The sequence below is a fragment of the Coccomyxa subellipsoidea genome (assembly GCF_000258705.1).
Source record: "Coccomyxa subellipsoidea C-169, whole genome shotgun sequence".
Taxonomy (NCBI): Eukaryota; Viridiplantae; Chlorophyta; class Trebouxiophyceae; family Coccomyxaceae; genus Coccomyxa; species Coccomyxa subellipsoidea.
The window spans coordinates 142,840-162,260 of NW_005178015.1; the positions used below are offsets into that span (position 1 = coordinate 142,840).

At 50.0% G+C, this 19,421-nt stretch overlaps 2 protein-coding genes across 2 annotated transcripts; one reads left to right on the forward strand and one right to left on the reverse strand.

Moving 5' to 3' along the window:
* Positions 1-1,381: 1,381 nt before the first annotated feature.
* Positions 1,382-10,796, forward strand: COCSUDRAFT_45672 (hypothetical protein; the record flags this gene model as incomplete). Its single annotated transcript, XM_005642530.1, has 17 exons — positions 1,382-1,411; positions 1,519-1,643; positions 1,743-1,827; positions 2,173-2,319; positions 2,617-2,838; positions 3,014-3,146; positions 4,146-4,237; positions 4,908-4,958; positions 5,626-5,694; positions 6,038-6,337; positions 6,407-6,544; positions 6,782-8,268; positions 8,594-8,815; positions 8,927-9,138; positions 9,287-9,438; positions 10,150-10,292; positions 10,694-10,796. The coding sequence occupies 17 exons, from the start codon at positions 1,382-1,384 to the stop codon at positions 10,794-10,796; spliced, it is 3,711 nt and encodes a 1,236-aa protein (XP_005642587.1).
* A 522-nt stretch (positions 10,797-11,318) lies between these two features.
* COCSUDRAFT_49421 (hypothetical protein) lies at positions 11,319-18,140 on the reverse strand (the record flags this gene model as incomplete). Its single annotated transcript, XM_005642531.1, has 15 exons — positions 11,319-11,771; positions 12,131-12,343; positions 12,660-12,821; positions 13,044-13,256; positions 13,520-13,612; positions 13,984-14,191; positions 14,496-14,695; positions 15,092-15,335; positions 15,709-15,762; positions 15,820-16,044; positions 16,411-16,462; positions 16,948-17,093; positions 17,332-17,525; positions 17,705-17,769; positions 18,035-18,140. The coding sequence occupies 15 exons, from the start codon at positions 18,138-18,140 to the stop codon at positions 11,646-11,648; spliced, it is 2,301 nt and encodes a 766-aa protein (XP_005642588.1). The 3' UTR covers positions 11,319-11,645.
* Positions 18,141-19,421: the final 1,281 nt, after the last annotated feature.

Genomic DNA, 19,421 nt, shown 5'->3' on the forward strand with positions numbered 1-19,421 from the left:
GTCGCGTCTCTGTTCAAGGAAACTAGAAACTTTCGGTTTTAATGTCAGACCTAGGAAAGTGAAGAAAGTCCAGTAGCTGTACTACAGTATAGTATCTTCTAGAAAATGGCCATGGGTCACCTCTGGTGCTCCCTCCGCTATCCACCACCAGCAAATTTGAGCCTGCTTCTTGGACCTAGAAAATCCTAGAAGAACTACTAGTATCTATAGGGAAATCTAGGAGTGCAATGGCCCTGGGAAAACCCGCACAGGGTCTGTTGAATCTGTTAGAGTTCGGCATCTAGACTGGAACTTCTGGGCTTGATTTGCGTAGGAAATGCCAGATCCCGTCGCCTTCCTGGGAAGACGCACGCGTGACGTCACCCCAGTGGACGACGAAAGGCCGAATAATATGTAATGTAGTGTGATTCTGGGCCTTTTTGGGGCTCTATCTCTTCAATATTCGCTTGATTCATGCATTGCAATGTCTTCCAAGACCAAAGCACAGCGAAAAATCAAGGGATGTGCGAGCATTCCGCCGTTCCCGGTGTGTGCGCGGCGTCCTGGCCCAGTAGCCTTTCAGAAAGCCCTTTGCTCTTGTCAATGCAACAGAATGTATGGAGAAATGGAGATTACAACGCTCGTAGAGTCCCCAAGTTGTGGGAATGCGGGCTTTTGCAGTGCTCTCACGCTATACATATAAATACCACTGACAAATTGTGATTACCAGCTTGTGTCAACGAACTTCGGAAGGTGTTAGCAACGTATTGCATTCATTGTGACAATGAAAAGGTTTCTGGGTCGACTCCGTGCTGATCCCTTTGTTTCGATCGATTTTTATCTTATTTTTATACCCTGGAGAGCTTGTAGCACGTAGAAGAAGACATAGAATCCCAGGAAATCCTACGAAGCGACCAGGCCTACGATTTCCCACGTGATTCCTAGTCGTAGGAATCCCGAGAACTGCGGCAGCCATCTAGGATATCCCAGGGAAGAAGATCGTAGGATTTCCTGGTGGTGGGTCGAATCCCAGCGCTGGCCAGTCGAACTGCAACATTCTGGATTTCTCTGAATATCCATGACAGAGATGGCCCGTATGCAGCCGGAACCCGGGGCCAATTGCAATGCACAGCCTCGCAGCCAAGGTTCAGGGTTTCTACAACCCCCAGGGCCCCCGGAGGGATTCAAAGTGGAGCAAGGATTCAGGGTTTCTACAAATCTGGCGAAGCTGGATCTAGCCATACAAAGCTGACAAACCTCAATTATGAGCCAAATCTGGCCATCGGCATGACAAAGCTTACCAACCTGACAAATTAAAAAAGGTGACAAAGCTGACAAAGCTGTACAAACCTGTCAAACCTTACAAACCTGACAAAACTGGCAAACCTTACAAACATGCTAAATGGTTTACCTTACAAACCTGGCAAAGCTGGTACAGCTGACATAGGTGACAATGTCATGGCATTCATTGTACTCATGCCACTCCTACTCCGGCCATTTTTGAAATTCCAGCCACTCCTTCCAGTCCTCCTGGGGTAGGGCGGACGGGGCGGCACGCGCGGCCGGCGATTCAGCTTTGTCAGCTTTGGCAGCTTTGTCACGTGTGTCAGGTTTGTCAGGTGTGAAAGCTTTGTAAGCTTTGACAGCTCTGTATCCTTCGTAAGGTGGGTAAGCTTTGTCAGGTGTGTCGGCTTTGTCAGCTTTGTAGGCTTTGGCAGCTTTGTAAGGTGTGTAAGCTACGTTCATTTTGTAGGCTTTGGCAGCTGTGTAAGGGTTGTCATGTGGATGGCCGGATTTGGCTCATTATTGAGGTTTGTCAGCTTTGTTGGCTGGATCCAGCTTTGCCAGGTATGTAGAAACCCTGAACCCTTGCTCCAGTGTGACAGGGAGTGCATAGTGCTTGCCAAGTGGTGTTTACGAGCACACCGGCTTCAAGTGGCGGAGCCGAGATTTCAGTACTTCGCGACTGTGACCTGTAATTCGAATGAGGGCGACACGTGGCAGCTCGTCCGAAACCCTTCCGACAGACACGCTCATCGGGCAATTATTTTACATCTTGTAAAAGTTCTTGTAAAAATCTTCGGGGCCAACCCTCGGAGATTGTTGACAACTTGTATATTGACGACACATTTCTGCCAGTTTCGGGAAATTCTTACCTGTCTTTTCAACTAATCTATCTTATATGTGTGCGAGTCTTGCCCAATAAGGGCAGCTTGTTCAAAGGCGATTAATGCGCAACAACACTGGGTGGCAGACACTAGGGGCCCACATAGTTCGGTACTATGTGGGCCCCGAAGATGTCGCTATGGATGCCTTGCCAGTCCGCGTGTACTACATACGGTATGGCCGGCCTATGGCCTCTAGCTTTAGGTTTGGCGACCAGTAATAATATAAGTAACTTAACAACCTGCGCCAGGCGCCAAATGCAATTTCTGGGTTTCTCAAAACCACGAATTCTCAAAACCCTGAATAGCTCTTATGAATTTTGCGAGTAGGTTCTAGGTACCGGGCACAACCCCCGCCAGACTCTCGGAGAGCAATCCCAACAAGTCCCAACACTTCGAGCCAAGTCGAGCCAAGGACCTTTCTTGATCTACTGTCTCGAAGTTTAATCATTTAAGCCATGATGTTCTTCAGCCACACAGCACATTCCTGAAGGCGACATCCCCATCTTGCGCGGTTCTGTGCACGCCTAATAGCGAATTTGTACAAGGTGTTCCGTCTATTTCGATCTTTCATGCTAATTCACGTGCTTCTGACACTAGTATTTACCAAATGCCTCGACAAAATTCCGAGAGGTCACGTGTCTCGCCGCACGGCTGCTGCGGTCTCGGGTTGCGAGCATGGATTACGATTCAGGTGCCATCACCTAGCAACTTTCAAACATCGCATCTGCATCGCAATTCCCCCATTTTTGTTACGATTTGCAAGACGCATTTAGGTCGCATCTGAGTTGCAATTGAGCGCAACTGCGTCGCAACCAGATAGTAAATGAGTCGTATCTGGCTCGCAAAACCCCGAAAATGCGAAACAGGTACGAAGATGCGACTTGGTCCTTTGTCATAGTGTGTGTTGCAAAAGCTTTGTGCTTGACAGTGGTCGGTGCTTGCTGTTTTGCAGGGCCGGGGACGACCATGTAACGTGCGGTTACAGGCGCTTGGTCCCACGTACCCAATCTTCCCATCCATTTTACAGATGCTGCCAAAAGACTCAACAATCATGCATAAAGTACTGAGAGACGCTTCTGCTGCGCAAGCTATCATGTATCTGGTGGATGCAAAGCTTGCTTATCGCTCAATGGCATGGAGCTCGATTCCATTCAGGGAGTTGCATGCGAAAGTGTTGTGCGATGGCATAGATAAGTCTGCATGCACCTTGTCCTCTGCAGATGCTAAGAAGCGGTTGTAGCTCAGGAAAACCCAATTGCAGAAGAGAACCAATGCGGAAACGCTTGTGAGAAATCATCCACCGACTAGTGAACCCAAATACATAGGAAATTGAGAATTCTAAGAGGCGCTTGCAGAACATTGTGAACCGATATCGATACTCTTCTGGAGAGTCTTGAGTGACAATCAGTTCCGAATCAAACCACTCAAAAGTATTCTGTAATACTGCATGTGTTACACACATGTTGATATAAAGTGTTAACAAGGACAACTCCATCATTACAACGAATTTTGTCGGCTTGCTCACCAGACCTTGAGAGATCCATGATCTTAAAATCTGCACGATGGAACAAATTCTCAACTTGTGGTCAACATGTGCTCATTTATTCTGTCTGGTGAGGAGTTCACCTGTGCACATGTTTTATCAGAATTCTAGCGTTTCGATATGTGGCAAGACAGCACTGCAATGGCCGCCGCTGTGTTCACACCCGGTGGATAGTCTCCAGGCGTCGTTACTATAAAATATTTGTGTATAAAACATCAATGCTGGCTTCATTGCATCCCTCGGGTGTAAGGCAGGCATATTGGCTGGGTATGCTTTTAAAGAGAATGCAGTCATCTAAGTCCTGATGCCTGTCAAGGCCTGTGAACCTTTTCTGGAGCTATTGTCTTAAAAATACTGCTAAGATTGGTGTTCTGATTTGGCAAATCTTGACCAGACTGGGCCCCAGTTAGGTCTATTGCTGATGGCAAAACTGTGGATGCTGCGGGAAATTGCAGGTCTGATACTAACTAGAGAAGGTGTCCATAAATGGCCACTGGGGGTGTGTACATTTTGGGGGGGTCCCTCGCGGCCATGGGCAGACATCACGGTACGCACAGGTCACTCGATACGCCGTTATTTGCTATGATCGATGTCGCGATGGAAAGATCTCGTCCAGACGAATCTACCGCACCCGGAATTATGTAAAATGACTATGTACTCGCCAAGTTATGAGGGTTCGATTTCCCGATGCCTGCAGCCCGACCGCGCAAGTCCGTGCGAACGTCACCGTTTTCGGCGCTCGATGTGGCAACGGAAAGAGGTCGCTTAGAACACTCCATAGCAACTGAGCTCACTCAATTTGGTGGCGTATTCGAACTTCGAAGAGATATGAGTTTTGGAGTTATTTTTGTTACACATTTCAGTATTGTTTAACTCTGGACCATGCAGATACGCTGGGCGACCATTCCTCCTAGCAAAATATCCGAGATTAAAGGGTTAAGGGATTTTAGGGCCAACCTCACCCCCAACCTTTGGAAGGGCGTAGTGTTCCTTTTTTACTAATAAAAAATGTACACAATAATGGTGGGGCGAGGCTCGCCTGATACTATTCTTTGTAAGGGTCCGACCCAGAGTCTGGACGACTGTAGTGGGCCCTGCCTCTAACTGCGCCATGGCTGGGCTCTATCTCCAAAGGCGCTGGCTGTTGCAAAGCCTGGCGGTAGCTGTAAGGCTGATACCTCTTGCAGCTGGGAAAGGAGGCTTATGGCATGTTGCAGCTGGGAAAGGAGATTGGTAGCTGGCTGGGGGCGCTGGTTGCCCATAGAAAGGTATGCTGGGGCCTGATTGGTCATGGAAAGAAAGCAAGTGGCCCACATCACCCTGGAGGCTCTCAAGGAGGCTGCGGAGCTCCTCCATCTGATCTGATCGCTGGACTGCATAGCCATCGGCTTCCTGGAGTCTGGGGTGGACACCTCGGAACAGCGCTGCTCATCCAATTTACTCTGGATCGTGAATATAAAATACAGGCCCTGTTCCCGTGAGATGTGCTGAAATTTAAGGGCATCCCTGACCTCGAAATTTTTTCCTTCGGGTCTTAAAAACTGGATGAGGCCCTGCCAGGAGTCGAACGTCTGGGCAACTGGCACGACATACGCCTGGCCATATTTGGACGCTTTGAGTAGTTATCTAGCATCTGCAGCAAACCAGGTCAACTGTCAACGGCCATGCGTATGCAATGGCATTTGGAAACAGTCCAAGGTCCCTGAGATCTGTACAGCACACGCCAGAAATTTAGAGGATGCCCTGAGATTGGGGCGTTTTGGCCAGGACGTCTTCTCCCCATTTTTCTTGGGGCTTCCCTGAAGGCTGCCCCCAATCCCTGAACCGGAGTGCCCATCCCTTTAGGAATCCTAAAGGAGTGTCAAACCCTGGCGTCATGTGTATGTGCTTTGCTGCCTTGAACGCATGATATTGAAGGTTTTGCTTTGTATGGAGAACACTGACTCGCGGGCACCAAAGAGGGGATGTAGAGCTGCCAGAGCCAGGGACGCCCCTCCTGAACAGGTGCCTCCCCTTTCAGATTGCAGCCACTCCGCGTCGCTTTTGCATTAGACGCTCTCTAAAATGTATGGCAGCCTACAAATGCTTATGACTGCATGTTAACTTCGTTAGTAATTTGCTCCGGCACAGGATGCTCACTGCTAGAGCTGCAAAGGATCAAGACAGCATGAGCAGCCTCCCTCACAGCTGCAGCATGCCGAGGCCAACTGTGGAAATCCAAGAGAAGCATTCTAGGCCGCTTTCTTCAGTGGACAAAGGCCAGCTGAAGCAATAGTCTGCAGAGCGCGCCTGCTCGTCAACCAGGCCTCATGGGGTGATGGTATTCCCGTGCATGACGTGCGGGCAGCGGAGTGCGTTCTCCAGGCAGAAAGTGCAGCTATATGTGGAGACCTCACCTTGTGTGTGGGCTGCGGAGTGGAGACCACCGGTGGTGCGGAGGCGTGTCCAGCCTGCCGCAAGGGTGAACACAGTCTGGAGGAATTCGCAGAGGAGGGGAAAGAGGAGGTGCCACTGCAGGCCCCTTTCTGGAATTGAGCGCCGGGTCGCAGGCGTGGAGCAGTTTCCTCTCCGGGTCGGGCCGCGTGCGTTCCAACAGGAACTGCAGCACGCGCTCGCGCACCGCAGTGTTGATGGCTATGGGGGGCCAGTTGGGACGCAATGACAGGGGGTGCGGCAGTCTGGAGGCTGCTGTGAAGTCTCCCGCTGTCGCTGTGAGGCTGGCCTCCACAGCAGCGAAGCGGGAGTTGCTGACTTTGCTCTGGAGCACTGCCCGGATGCCCTGCCGACAGAGGCCATGGATCAGCATCCCACCCAGGACTCGCCGCTGGGCATTCAGCGTCACCCCGCCGAGGATGTGCTCTGTCTGGAAACGTCGGAAACACTGCTCGAGCATGCCCCTAGGGCCGCCTGCCGCCGTCAGCTCTGCCGCAGCTGCTCTGCCCTGACGCCGGCTGGCAGAGTCGCGCCATTTGTGGGCTTCCAAAGCAAGACCTCTCCCGGCTGTAGGCATCGAGCAGGCGCTGTCGCAGCGGCTCCCTTCGCAAGGCGGCATTGATGCAGGTGAAGCCGCCGTAGTCGCATGCACTCGCAGTGGCCTCCTCTGACAAGAAGCCGGCTGGCCAGTCCAGACCCAATGGCCCGTCTGACAGGAGCGAGTCCCGTCGCCTCCTGCCATCTGCATGGCCCGCAGGGGCGGGGACCGTCTGACCTTGAGAAGCTGACGCTGCAGCTGCTGGCAGCGGACTCGCAGCTGGTAGCTGCGAATTGGGTTGGCCAGCTGCTGGCTCATATACAGCTGCGCCCTGAGGCTCCACAGAATTTCCCGCCTAGTCAGAGGAGCGATCGCAGCGCTCTGTCCCGACAGCCTGTCAGTACGCAGCGTGCGAACATTCTGGCGGCAGGGATGCCCGGCTTCAGGCTGGTCGGCCGGCGGAGGGACCACAACTACTGCTCTTGCTGTACGGAGCTCGAGCAGGAAGTTGACAGAGCAGTGCAGCTCCAGAGGCAGAGGGAAGCCGAGGCGCCGAGGCTTGCCCAGTCAGGCGCTCTTGCACCGGCAGCCGCGGCCGCGCCGGCGCCGGTCAGCGCAGCTGTGGAAGCTGCGGGCGCAGCTGTGGCAGCTGCAAAGCTGCATCAGGAGCTGGTGGAGGAATGCCTGAAAAGGCACTCAGAAGCAGCCCGCCGACAGCGCCAGCTGGTGGCGTGCGCTGAGGCCGAAGCTGTGCAGCTGCGCTGCGAGGTGCCGCCGCCGCAGAAGCTGTGCTCCCAGCCCTTCGCAACAGTGCAGGCCGTCAGCATCTTGCACTATGACAAGAAGACCCCAAATAAACTGCCTGACACGGCGCGTGAGCTCGCCGGCGGCTGGGGCAGGGAGCGGAAGGTGATAGAAGTGCACGGCGTTGCAGACTTGAGCACCGGCCGCAGCTACGAGTACCTAATATTCAAGGGGCAGAACTACAGCGGCTGTGCAACCACCGGCATCAATGTCATCATGCACCACGCCTTGACAACGCTGAATGGGGAGCGAGTCTTGGTGGTGGTGCTCGACAATGCCGCTGACCAGCATAATAACTTGTGGGCAAGAGTACCTCAGTTGATGGTCGATGCCGGCGTCGTGGAGCGGTGCCTCCTCCTCTTCCTGCCGGCAAACCACGCCAAACACATGGCCAATGCGGCGCATGGCATGCTGACGACAGCGATGCGAAGAGCAGATGTGCTCACCACTGACCAGCAGGGCTGCTTGGCGAATAGCCTGCCAAACATGCAGAGCAGCATCCTTATCCCAGCAGCTGTTGCAGACTTTGCAGCGTGGATGTCCTCAGTTTACACAGAGCATAATATGCTCCACGTCAGCAAATTTTCAGTATTCATGGCGGACAAGGCCTTCGGCGGCACCATGCTGCTGGGGAGGGGCGCGGACAATGTGCAATGGTTCCGCTGGGCGGCGAGGCAGGCACCCTTCCAGCGCGCCCAGTTGGACAGCCTCCGGCCCAAGCCGCCGCGGCAGCCGTCAGATATTGCGAAGCGCACAGCGGCTCAGCTTGGACCCAACTGCTGCAACCTGCAGGGCTGGGATGGGTACGCAGCCATCTTGGCGCGCAGCGGAATCCCAGCATAGAACCATGCGAGTGGCGCGCACCTGTCCCCAGCGTATCCCTCCCGGCAGCCGGACCTGCGCGCGTTGCCAGATCTATGGGAGGTCCAGGCGTACTCGAGCGGCATGGGGCAGCCGACCAGGCTGCACCTGCCCACAAGAGGGGCTCCTGCCGCCGGTGCACATGCACAGCGCACCGAGCTCGCTGCAGGTGCATGGCTGCGCCGAGGGGGTCATACTGGCGGCAAACAGCACAGCCGCCACCAGGCCCCACCTCTTGCGAGCGGTGGTGGCGTCCACTCCCTGCAGGCAGCCGGCTGTGATCAGAAAAGCCCCCGTCAGGACGCGGCTGCGCCATCAAGCAGAGCAGCCATTTTATGAAAGGATCAAGCTGCTGATGCGGCCCTGGGAAGGTGGCGGGACGGGGATGCTGGAGGGGGCCATCGCTATTCCAGCATTTCTGCCGGACCTGCCAATGGGCCCCTTTCAGCTGACCCCAGACCAGCTACCGGAGCTGAAGCGCGCCCAGAGGTGAACTTTATTCTCTGACCACTGCACTGTGACGGTGCCTGTGATCTCTGCATTACTAGAACATTACAGTTTCACTGCGCAATAATCCATCTGATGCTGATGCCACTCCAGCATCGAGCCGCCAAAATATCAGAAGGACTCCTTTGTTATTGCAGGAATCTGCCAGCTGGAGAGCGCACGCCAGGGTCTGCAGAAATTCATGGCTCTGGCTGCAACGCTCGGTGTAGCTGCCAGCAAATTGAAGAGCTGGTTCCTCATGCAAGCTCTGGCAGACCAGCGGCGCGCTGCAAAGGAGCTGGCCACAGCCCCAGCACAGGTTGCATGTGCACAACGCGCATGTGCCTCTCGCAGCACCATTGCCACCTGGCGGCCCATCCCCATCCCTGCGCGCTGAATCCCTTGGCGATCAGACGAGCGCACCTGGTGGGTAGCAGACTGGAGTTGCAATCCCCGCTGCGGCGTGCGCGGCAGCGGCGACCGCCCTCTTGCGCAGCCGCTCGTCGACACCCCCAGCGCTGGCCCGCCAGCAGATCTGGGCAGCCGAGATGGCGTCAGCGGCAATGCCCCGGCTGCAGCGCGCAGCGGCAAGGCAGCAGAGCATCGAGCACCTGCACCGTCAGCAGGTCAGCCTGCTGGGCAGAAGCGCAAGCGCAAGGACTCCGGCACGGAGAGGGGACCGCCAGCGCGCTGCAAGGATTCTCCAACTTCAGGGATAGTCCATGCGAAAGCTGCAGGAACCCAGAATGGAAGCAGAAGTGCAAAGACAAGGAGGCTATCTTAGAAGAGCCAGGACATGCTGTTTGAAGAGATTATCATACATCTGAGTAAACAGAATACTAGGACAGTGCCTTGCTTGTGAATCATCCAGAGTACTTGCCCAGTGCTGCCGGCAACATAGGCGTGTAAAATCCATGCATACTGCTAGGAATTTTCTTCATTAGGAATATTTTGCATTGCTAGTGTCTATCAAGAAAGGTGTAACTCCTGCTTGCCTGAACATCCACATCAGCAGAAAGACTGCACCTCCCCCCAACCACGATAGCATTAAGTGAGAAATCTCGCTCCTAGGCTGGAATTAAATGAAGCTACACAATAATGTGGCTGGGGCAAGGATCAGTTGGGGACAAAAGTAAGAATCTCAGGCAGCAGCGGCCGTTGACTGAGCATCACCTGCCTTAAACGGCCTTCTTTGCCTTCCTGGCTGGCACGCTCAGCAGACCAGACCTCGGTCTCGTACGCCGGCGTGTAAAACCGAACACCCCTGGGCCACAGTTAGGGGCGATCACGTGGAGGGTTCCATGTGGGCGAATGTGAGCGCTGAAATGGATGTGCAGATTTGTGGCAAGCTAGTGTCTATTAAGAGAAGTGTTGAGGTTGCCCTGGCACCAGAAGTTGTGATTTTAGGTACTCTCGCTGATTGCAAGGGCTTTATGCAGATGGCCTTTGTTGTTGTGTTTTGCCAGGTTGGTCAAAGCAGGTCCACAGAGAGTCAACTTTTAAAGGGAAAGTAGGCTGACAGGATGTTTGTTTTGCAGCAGGAGTTGGAGCACAGGGTTTCTCCAGGGCTAGCACCTGCTTAGAGTGGACTACATGACCTGTTGGAGCTTTTGGGTGAGTCGAGGGTCTGTTGACAGCTGAATTTTGCAGCTGGGCTGGCTCGAGGTTGGGTGATCTGACCACGAGAAAGCAGCCACATTTTGGTCAAATTTTGGTTACTATTCAAATTTTGGGGACCAAGGAGCAGGTGTTAAAGGTCATGCTTTCTGCCCTGGGTTTGCAAGGTGAAAGAGTGTTGCGTGAAGCGGCTTCAAGCATGCAAATTTGAATTCTGAAAGCAAGGCGCATGATTTCGAATATCCGTTATGCGTAATTGTGTAGGTGCTATGCAGACCTCGGCATAGCCACCTTGCAAGACCATGCCTATATTGCTTGCACTACTGCAGAGGAGCACATGGAGGCAACAGCGACTTTTGAAGCTTGAAGAGCGTGCCGCCACCCATGCTGGATCAAAATCGGGATTTTGAGAGCGAGTGCTTGTCAGGGGATAGCCTTCATCAGGCACTTGTACCAGAACTAACCCAGGTGAGGAGCATTCCTACCGTCATGATTCTTTTATCGATGATTTGTATCGAAGATTTTACGAATGGCCTGGTGCTTCTCAAGGCCACCATAAGTTTTGGTCTCGTGCACAGTTTGGTAGAATCTGCTGCATGAGAGATCTCTCAGACTCTCAGACAGTCTAGACTAACCGAGCAATGGGGCTCCGGGACATGTCCATGGACATGGACATGGGCACGTGCAGAGTTGTGTGGTACTGCAACACCTGGTATGGTATTGTTTAATTTGCAGGCTTATGAGTTGACAAGTATGGCTATCCTACTGTTCACATGAACTCCACTGCCAGTACGGTACTTTGTGCATTTTCCTACACGTGCTCGTAATCTGTTTCGAGACAGACTACTTCCCATGACTGACACAGTGTTGAAAAATCCTGGACCCCTCAGGATATGTAGAGCGCAATTACACAGGCAGAGGTGAATGTTACTAAGGCATAATGGTCCTCACCACGCCCCTATGCCTGTTGATCATTTGGGCAATGTTTGTGCTCAGTATTTCTACAGAAAATTTCCTGACTCGCTGTTGTATGAGAACCAGTAGGAAGATTGGCTCAGGCTGGCCCACGCCATGATAGTTTTTGACAGTCCGAACATAACCGAATGAATCAGTCTAAAACATTCTCCATCATTCATCAGTGATACTACAGATGCGATGAAAGAGATCTTCACCAGATCAATCCGATCAAGTTGTTTCAAACTTGAAGGGAAGTAAGTCAAAGCACTTCATCAGATCTCTTGTGTTGGGCTCGCTTGAGTCTTTCATCTGACTCAGCCCAACGATTTTGAGACTCGCCAGGAAGCTTGCTCTCCAATGCTGAGGCACTTATGGCTGGTAAACCCTGCAAATGCACAACACATGAAACTCAAAATTTTTATTTGCCCTTTAGTACCCCCTAAAACCTCATCTTGTTAAAAGAGCAACCGATGATGTACCCAGTTTCGATTGGGGTAGACCACACTGTGTGACACCAACAATCTAAATGGCCTGAAATAATGTCGTGACACTTGTAAAGAAATAAATTTGCCAGACATCTTGTATGGTGCACACGACAACATCATGTGATTAGAGTGGATACGTTTAGGCCTCAATTCTTTAGCACCCACTTTTCTGTTATTCTTGTAGGAAGCTTCTGCCAAAAGAGACATTAGGAACCTCTTCATTGAGAACTTGCACAAGTGCAATGTTTCACAAGATCACCTTGTAGGAAGTGTCGACTCCCGAATGCTCAAGGCAAGAACCACTGGTCCACCACTCCCAGAAGGCTTGCTTGATGTCTTTGTCTGGTGATGTGAATTTCAGGGGGTGTAACATAAATGATTGATCGGGCAAGCCGTCTTTAACAAGGAAATCTTCTGTTTTTGTTATAACTAGGCCCCTCCTTTCATCGTGTAGGTTGATCAACTTGACTACCTACGTAAAACATCGTGGCAATGATGGAGATTGTGGATCTTGTCAATGGTCAACGGCACGACAAAGAGATGCATATGCACAGCAAACAAACGAACAACTGCGTTGTTGGGCTAACACTTAGTGAAGATCCGAATTTGATACTGTAATAATGTCCCAATGAAGCTTGTGCCACGAAGATCGAGCTTGTGCCACACAGATTAAGCTTGTGCCACGCACGCTTGTTTCACCCTTGGAGCTCCATTTTTGTCATTTCAGCTCACCTTACGGCCGCCATAATGGAGGTAAACACAGATGGAAGGCAAAAGAGTGCACTCACCTCGAAATCAGACTTGTTCGAGGTAATGATCCCAAAAATTGCTGGCACAGCTACCTCATGCTGGACATTTCTTTCTGCAAAAGCCGTTGACGCCAGCAGAAAATCTAATGAGAGGCGCATGGGAATGTACAAGCCATCTGTAAATTCCCCTCCGAAATGAGCCTGAATTGGCAATGAGCATGGCAATGTTATTCGCTCGATTCACTGCTATGACCCCTGTTGAGGGCCAAGCACTTCCACTTCCATGCTTAGTTAGGCTTGCCTTTGTCCATGGTATCAATAGCAAGGATTTGGATTTGACCGCAACCCTTGTGTTCCTGCTCAAGCAAGAGTGGCTGTCAACGTAAATGGGAACCCTGCAAGATCTTGACAAGAGCACAGCACCTTATCAAGGTCAGGGCCCAGCTTGCCCAGGATGGAGCTTGCAAATTTGTTGCGGGTGTGCCCCTCGGTGAAGTGCTTCAGCGCGTTCTTTGCCAGTTCACCGTTGTAATGAAAATGCCAAACTTGACCCAGTGGATCCCCTTCGGCCGCCTTCTCATTCGCCCATTTCATTATATCCTCATGAGTGGCCTCAATAGCACGTGGGAACCATATCTACTCAAAACAAACGGAATATAGATCAGGAAATTTGTATGAGAACCAAGCAAGACGTTGCACCTGCTCTTCCATTGCAAACGTGCCTACCGCCCTTCGATCAGTCACTAGCCCCGAAAAGATAGTATCAACATCACAAGACGCGGGTGCGGTGATCACCGCAATTGCACATTAGTGTCCAGTTACAGAGGAAGAAAGGGGGTTCAGTAACTTGTATTGAATGTCATGTATCCGATGATATATTAAGAAATGGCCAGGTGTACCTTGCTGGCATTGAAATGCTGCATTTGACAGTGGTTTATGATTGTATCATCCCCCAAGATGAGGTAACCACCATTAGCAGGTGCCGCAAACTCCTGTGCAATGACATTATGTCATGGTGCATAATGATTTAATCTGTGCCAACCAAATCGGTCCACAGACTAGATTGTCATTAGAGGAGGTTGTCGGTGCCAACAAGCGGGATCTGACAGTACCCCTTCTGGTCTCAAATTTATCTAGATATGTGCCTTTGCATGCACTTCACGTACGGCATATGCATTTTGCAAAGCTAGCATGGATGGCGGGTCTTATGCACATCTGCCAAAGCTGCTAGGTATGAAGCACTACATCCTATTACGGTACTTAGGAAGTCCAAGTGCACTCTATGCCAGCATGCCTACATAGTATAATAATTATCATGATGACAACAAAGTGTTTGCATCCTCATTCTCTTAGATTTTCTTACCTGCATGGCATTGGCGAAGCAAATGTATTGTAAGTGGCCTGTCCCAGAGCAGGTGACGAAATTATCACCCATAGGCACCTCCTCCGGACGCTCCGGGAACCCAGTAAAGACAAGGGTGCCGAACATGGGTGTGTAAGCCTCCTTTAGCAGTTGGAACGTCTCCAGCCAGCTTGGGTACTTGGTATTGAACATGATGATAAGGACAATGCTGCATGAAGCCAATCAATGGTCAGCGTCACGCCTTCAATAAGAACTAATATGCTAAAGTGCTCATCCTTATCGCTTGGGAATGCATTTCTTCAAATCGCATTATTAAGGGTTTGGGCCATCGTCATTAGCATTTGTAGGAATCAATGTTGGATTAATTGCTCGTTAAATGACTGGCAAATAATCGTGTTGAATTGGCTATGCACGCATGACTCTTAGGAAAGGGTCTTCAGAGTATGTACTTCACCAAAGTCACGGGTCACCAAAGTCAAAGGACGTGAAGAAAGTGGTGGAAATTTGCATACTTGTCATATCGCCGCCAGTGCAATGGTGTCCGTGGTGCCACGAATGGATCATGTGGTGCCACTGCCTCAGCGCCATCTTCCCTCAACAAATCTCCATCGGGTCCTTGAATAGACCTCTCATCCGCATTGCGTAAGCGCGGGAAGACATAGCCGACCTCTTTTAAATCTGCCACCCAAGCTGCCATCAAATCAACATCCCCCTGTGGGCACCCAAAAATCGCATTTTCATCATTACGATTTAGGGATTTATCAGATTTGTTAAGATGTTGTGGTCAATCACGCCGTGATCAATGATGTGCACGTACTGTGATGTCCCGTGTCTATTGTTGTTCACCCATAATGACCGCAAGATACATTACGCCTCCTTGGCGAAGAGCCTTTTCAGCATTGTAATACATGGACGAGGAAGCTTGAAACGGTAGTTCCCATGGAAACTTGTGATTTGTTATTCAAAATGTACGGCAGGCTTGCTTTGAATTTGTAGGTGACTAAGAAGCTTTCATTAGTGTGGTCTGGGTCTTCAAGAAAGGACTTGATCAGCCGGGATAAAATACACATGATAGCTGGCCTTCCATTTGTAGGGAATGATACCATACCTGCTCCCACATCTTTTCATCTGCCATCTTTTGGGCAAGCGAAGTCATGAGGGTGGGCAGGTCGCTACCGGGTGGCGCAACCCAGGCATTGAGCAGCTCAACTAGGGCACCGGCCTGATTGTACAATGGATTCTCCTCTTCAAAATCTCGCATGAGATTATGTGCATTGCGCAACTGGTTCACTGTGGGGGGTCCGAACGCTATGTTCCCACCAATTTCCCAAAGCAAGCGCTGTACCCAATAGCTGCAAACATCCAACGATTTCAAAGTGACACGCAAGTATTCAAGGCCTTTCAATACTTCTTCAAACAAGTTTCATTTCTTTGCAGTAAATGATACAAAATAAACTACCAAAATACAGATAACGAGATGGTGGGGGTGATCTCTCGAGTTGAGGCCACTGCGTAGTATGAGCCCATCGCAAAAAGGTCTAACGCCGCATTATATGCTGGGCAGAAACTAGTGAAGCGGCGGCAGAACACGTAGACAAGTGTCTCGAACAATCCTCACATTGTGATCATATAAGCATGGCATAAATCGTGAAAGTTATTAACTCCACAATTTGAAATCAACATTCGTTATGGTGAACTTATTTTAGGAAAAGATTGCCTCCACACCGGCATTGAATAAAGAGTACTGTAGCAACTACTAGGAGAGCTGTATGACCGCACCTGCGCCATATGTCACACACGCGGAATGTAGTTGTGATGGGGATGAGAAGTCCCCACAGTGCATCTTTGGCAAAAAGAGTATTCTGGCTATTCCATGGGCAAATCGTCCTTTCCGGCAACACCACAGCTGGCAAATCTGCTCGGAAGTGCACTCCCAACGGCTGTGTCAGGCGATAGATTGCGTCCACATCTGGATCCAGATTTGCAAGACCCTGTTGTAATGCAAGCACAGAGGGATATGTTGGAACAATTAGCACACATGTGTAGCGATTCGACAGTAGCCTGCATGACAATGTAAATGCACAAGGTGTTTACAAGACAGAATTTTGAATGTATGCATAAAAACGACCTTCCACACTCATGCAGGTGCACGGAAAATGCTGACGTAAAGTTGCAATTCTACTTCAGTGAGTCAATTGCCGATTATTACCAGTGGCCAACTTGTTCATAATTATGCAATGCTTGCAACAGCACAAAACCAGAATAAGATGCAGCGATTTCCTTGTGGACAAAGCATTTACAGCACTCTGAACGCCAATAGCTTGTACCGTGACATCTCGTGTGAACATCACCTGAAGGATCAATGGATGTGCGTCCTTGCGAACAAAAGAATCGCAAGGCGCATCTTTAATTTTGTCCAAAGGGTACCCTCGAGGCCAGATGCTGGGGTATCCAAAATAATGGTAAGGGTTGCAGACTCCTGGTTGCATGCATTCACACACATGTCACACCTAGATGAAGCTAAATTAGGTGTATAAAACAAATGTTTTCGAGACATTCTGATGTTTGCCTGTAACTGCAATGTGTGCACAAGGTAGAGTGTCATCTATCCTCTACGAGCTCTGTCCCACGAATGAACAATCTCTTCCGGCAACGTACAAGAACCGGCAAAGTCTAAGCTGGGGCCCTCGGCGGGGCTATCCGGTATGGCAAAGCCACCTAGGTTCCGTTTACGGCCCTGGGACGGCAGCCACTCGCGATCTAGCCAATCGAGGCAAATGCAGCCCCAAAAATGGGAAAGCGTGTTTCCTTAATCACGCCCCAGGTGACATCAGGATGTCGGGTTTTTTTCCCCATCATTTCATTGTATAGAGAAAAGTTCATTAGTTTGGGCTTGGTGGCATTACTCTACATTTTATTGATTTGATAGCACCTGAAAATACAAGAATATGAAAGGCCTCTTACCTGTTGTATTGTACACGAAGTACTCCAGCGCGCGAAAGCTGGGCACCTTCAAAGGGTTTGTAGAAATTATTTCGTTGTCATCGTCTGTCTCATAGACTTGGGTTGCGCCATGCTCAATGGCATATAAGTACCCAATATTCTTGCGCCTGCATGGAATTCAGGACTTTATATCAATGTCAAGAAAAAGGGGTTAAGAAAAGGTATGCCATTACATGGCCTCTACCCAGAGGGCTGATGTCTGTGATGATATTTTGTGGTCTAGAGACAACTTCAAATGGAGGCGAGCATCTAGTAGGAAGACATCACCAGTAAACTAATTCGGTTGCACACGCAAAAAGACTTGGTAATGGCAAACTTGCCAGGCAGTGAGTAGGCGTGTCGTACCCATAGTGATTGAAGGGCAACAACGTCATTATGTTATATTTGAGAGACTCCTGTTCCTCAATGCTCAGCAACACTACATTGTCAAGGGCCCAGTCCACGGGTGTTTTGTTGTCAGCCACGACAACAACTTGCCAGTCAGGTGCACTTGCAAGTAATCTGATGGTCTCTGTTGGATAATTTATCGTTGTTATGACCTGCAAGGGATAACACCTTGCTGTCAGCAGATACTTTCTGAGGAATATTTTTGGTGCCTTCTTAGTTTGTAAGTTGTACAAACAGGCACGCCTGATCACATACATTTGCAGGATGAGATGATCGAACAAATCTTAGCACCGATATTTACATCCTTAATTGATGATATGTAAGCACGCACCACCCAATTCATGCGTTCATTCTCAGCGGTTTTCACGTCCTTGTCTTGTTTATGAAACAAAGGATCTGCACCCGGCCCATCAGGTATCAAATAAATGGTGCGGAAACATTTTTATCGAGGTCTGGGCAGCAAAGGCTTAATACCAGATCGACTTAGGTATTAACACAAATATAGTCACCTGAGGCACGACCCCTTGGAGTTGCGCTAGTAATGAAAACAAGGCTAAGAAGGCATGCTAAGCTCTGCCCAAGCCGCCGCGCAAGCGTCCTGAACAGACAACCCAAGGGCATATTTGTGTTGCACAAAGCTATCCCTTCGTTACTTTCCTACCTTCTCGCACACACATAAACTCAACGCCGCCACAATAAAGCTTTAAAGGAGTTCTGCTTGCTTCATAGCAAATCTTACACCTCCAACAGGCCCGAGACTGATGCATCGTCGCGCCAAGCATGAAGCACCTGCGAAAGCCTCACTGTGAAGACAGTTTGATGGTGGTTTTATCCCAAGCATATGAAAGGGAAATATGAGCCTCCAGAGTCTGTCTATCCAAACGGAACCTTTCAAGGGAATTATTACCACTGAAGAACCGTAGATACACTTGAGATCCTGTATCGCTGGGCTTTGCAGAAATGTAAAGCTACGGGCAATCCCTATATCAGGGGAGCCTGACGAAACCTTGCCGAATATACACACGAGCTCCGACAGACCCGGCAACTGACGCAAAAATCCTAGGTATAATATGTTTGTCTAAAGCTGAAAGTCATTGAAGACACGTTCACGAAGTGGATTTTATTCTTGTCGGATATGCTTGGGTTCTCAGAACCCAGCAAGCTGTGTCATCTTGACAGTATAAGCATTTCAAAGAAGTTTGTTTTTGGATGCATAGTTGAACAGCTAGTGGAATAGTTGTACACGCCCTCAGCGAGGTGTAGAACGACCTTTTCTGAGACTTTCCTTACGCATCCTTCAAGCCCAAGTTAAACCTTCCTATCAACAGGGCGCTGAATCAATTGAATTAATTACCACTGGTAATTCACCAGTAGAGGGTAATAGAGACATAGGTGTTAGGTTATTGAGGTACATACATTTTTTATTATTATGATTATTGTTACACGCTTTTCCTGCCAAGAGGCTCGGTGCGCACATACATTTACGACGTCGTAATCACCTCCCTGCGGGCATAAGATCCTCATCCAACAAACTCTCTTGATAGACTCTGTTATGTAACCCTGAAACCTTGACCTTAATCCCTACCTCAGGTCACCTGAGTCAGGTGGCTCAAGCCTGTGGCTCAAGCCTGAAACCCCCAAGTGGTTTTAACACAGTATAAAGACCCCCCGCTCAAGATGCGTCAGTAAGGCCTCAGTAGGGCCGTCGATAGGTCAGAAAATGGGGAAGGGGAGTTCATCTCTACCAATAACCTTTTGAGCTCCTATTGTCACCAGCCCTCCCGGGGCTCTGGGCCTTTTAAGCTCGTAAGATCATTCTGAAGACTTCAAGGTCCTGCAGACCCTTGAAATCTATGAGGGTTTAGGGGAGCAGTTTTCCCCCTGGATATAAAAATATTTTATCGGGGTCGTTATACCCTCAAGTACACCTGAGTAGTATAGGTTTTGAGTATGTAACCCTGAAACCTTGACCTTAATCCCCACCTCAGGTGTACTTGAGGGTATAAACCCTAAACCCTAAATATGAAATATCAATAAGGCTCCAATCA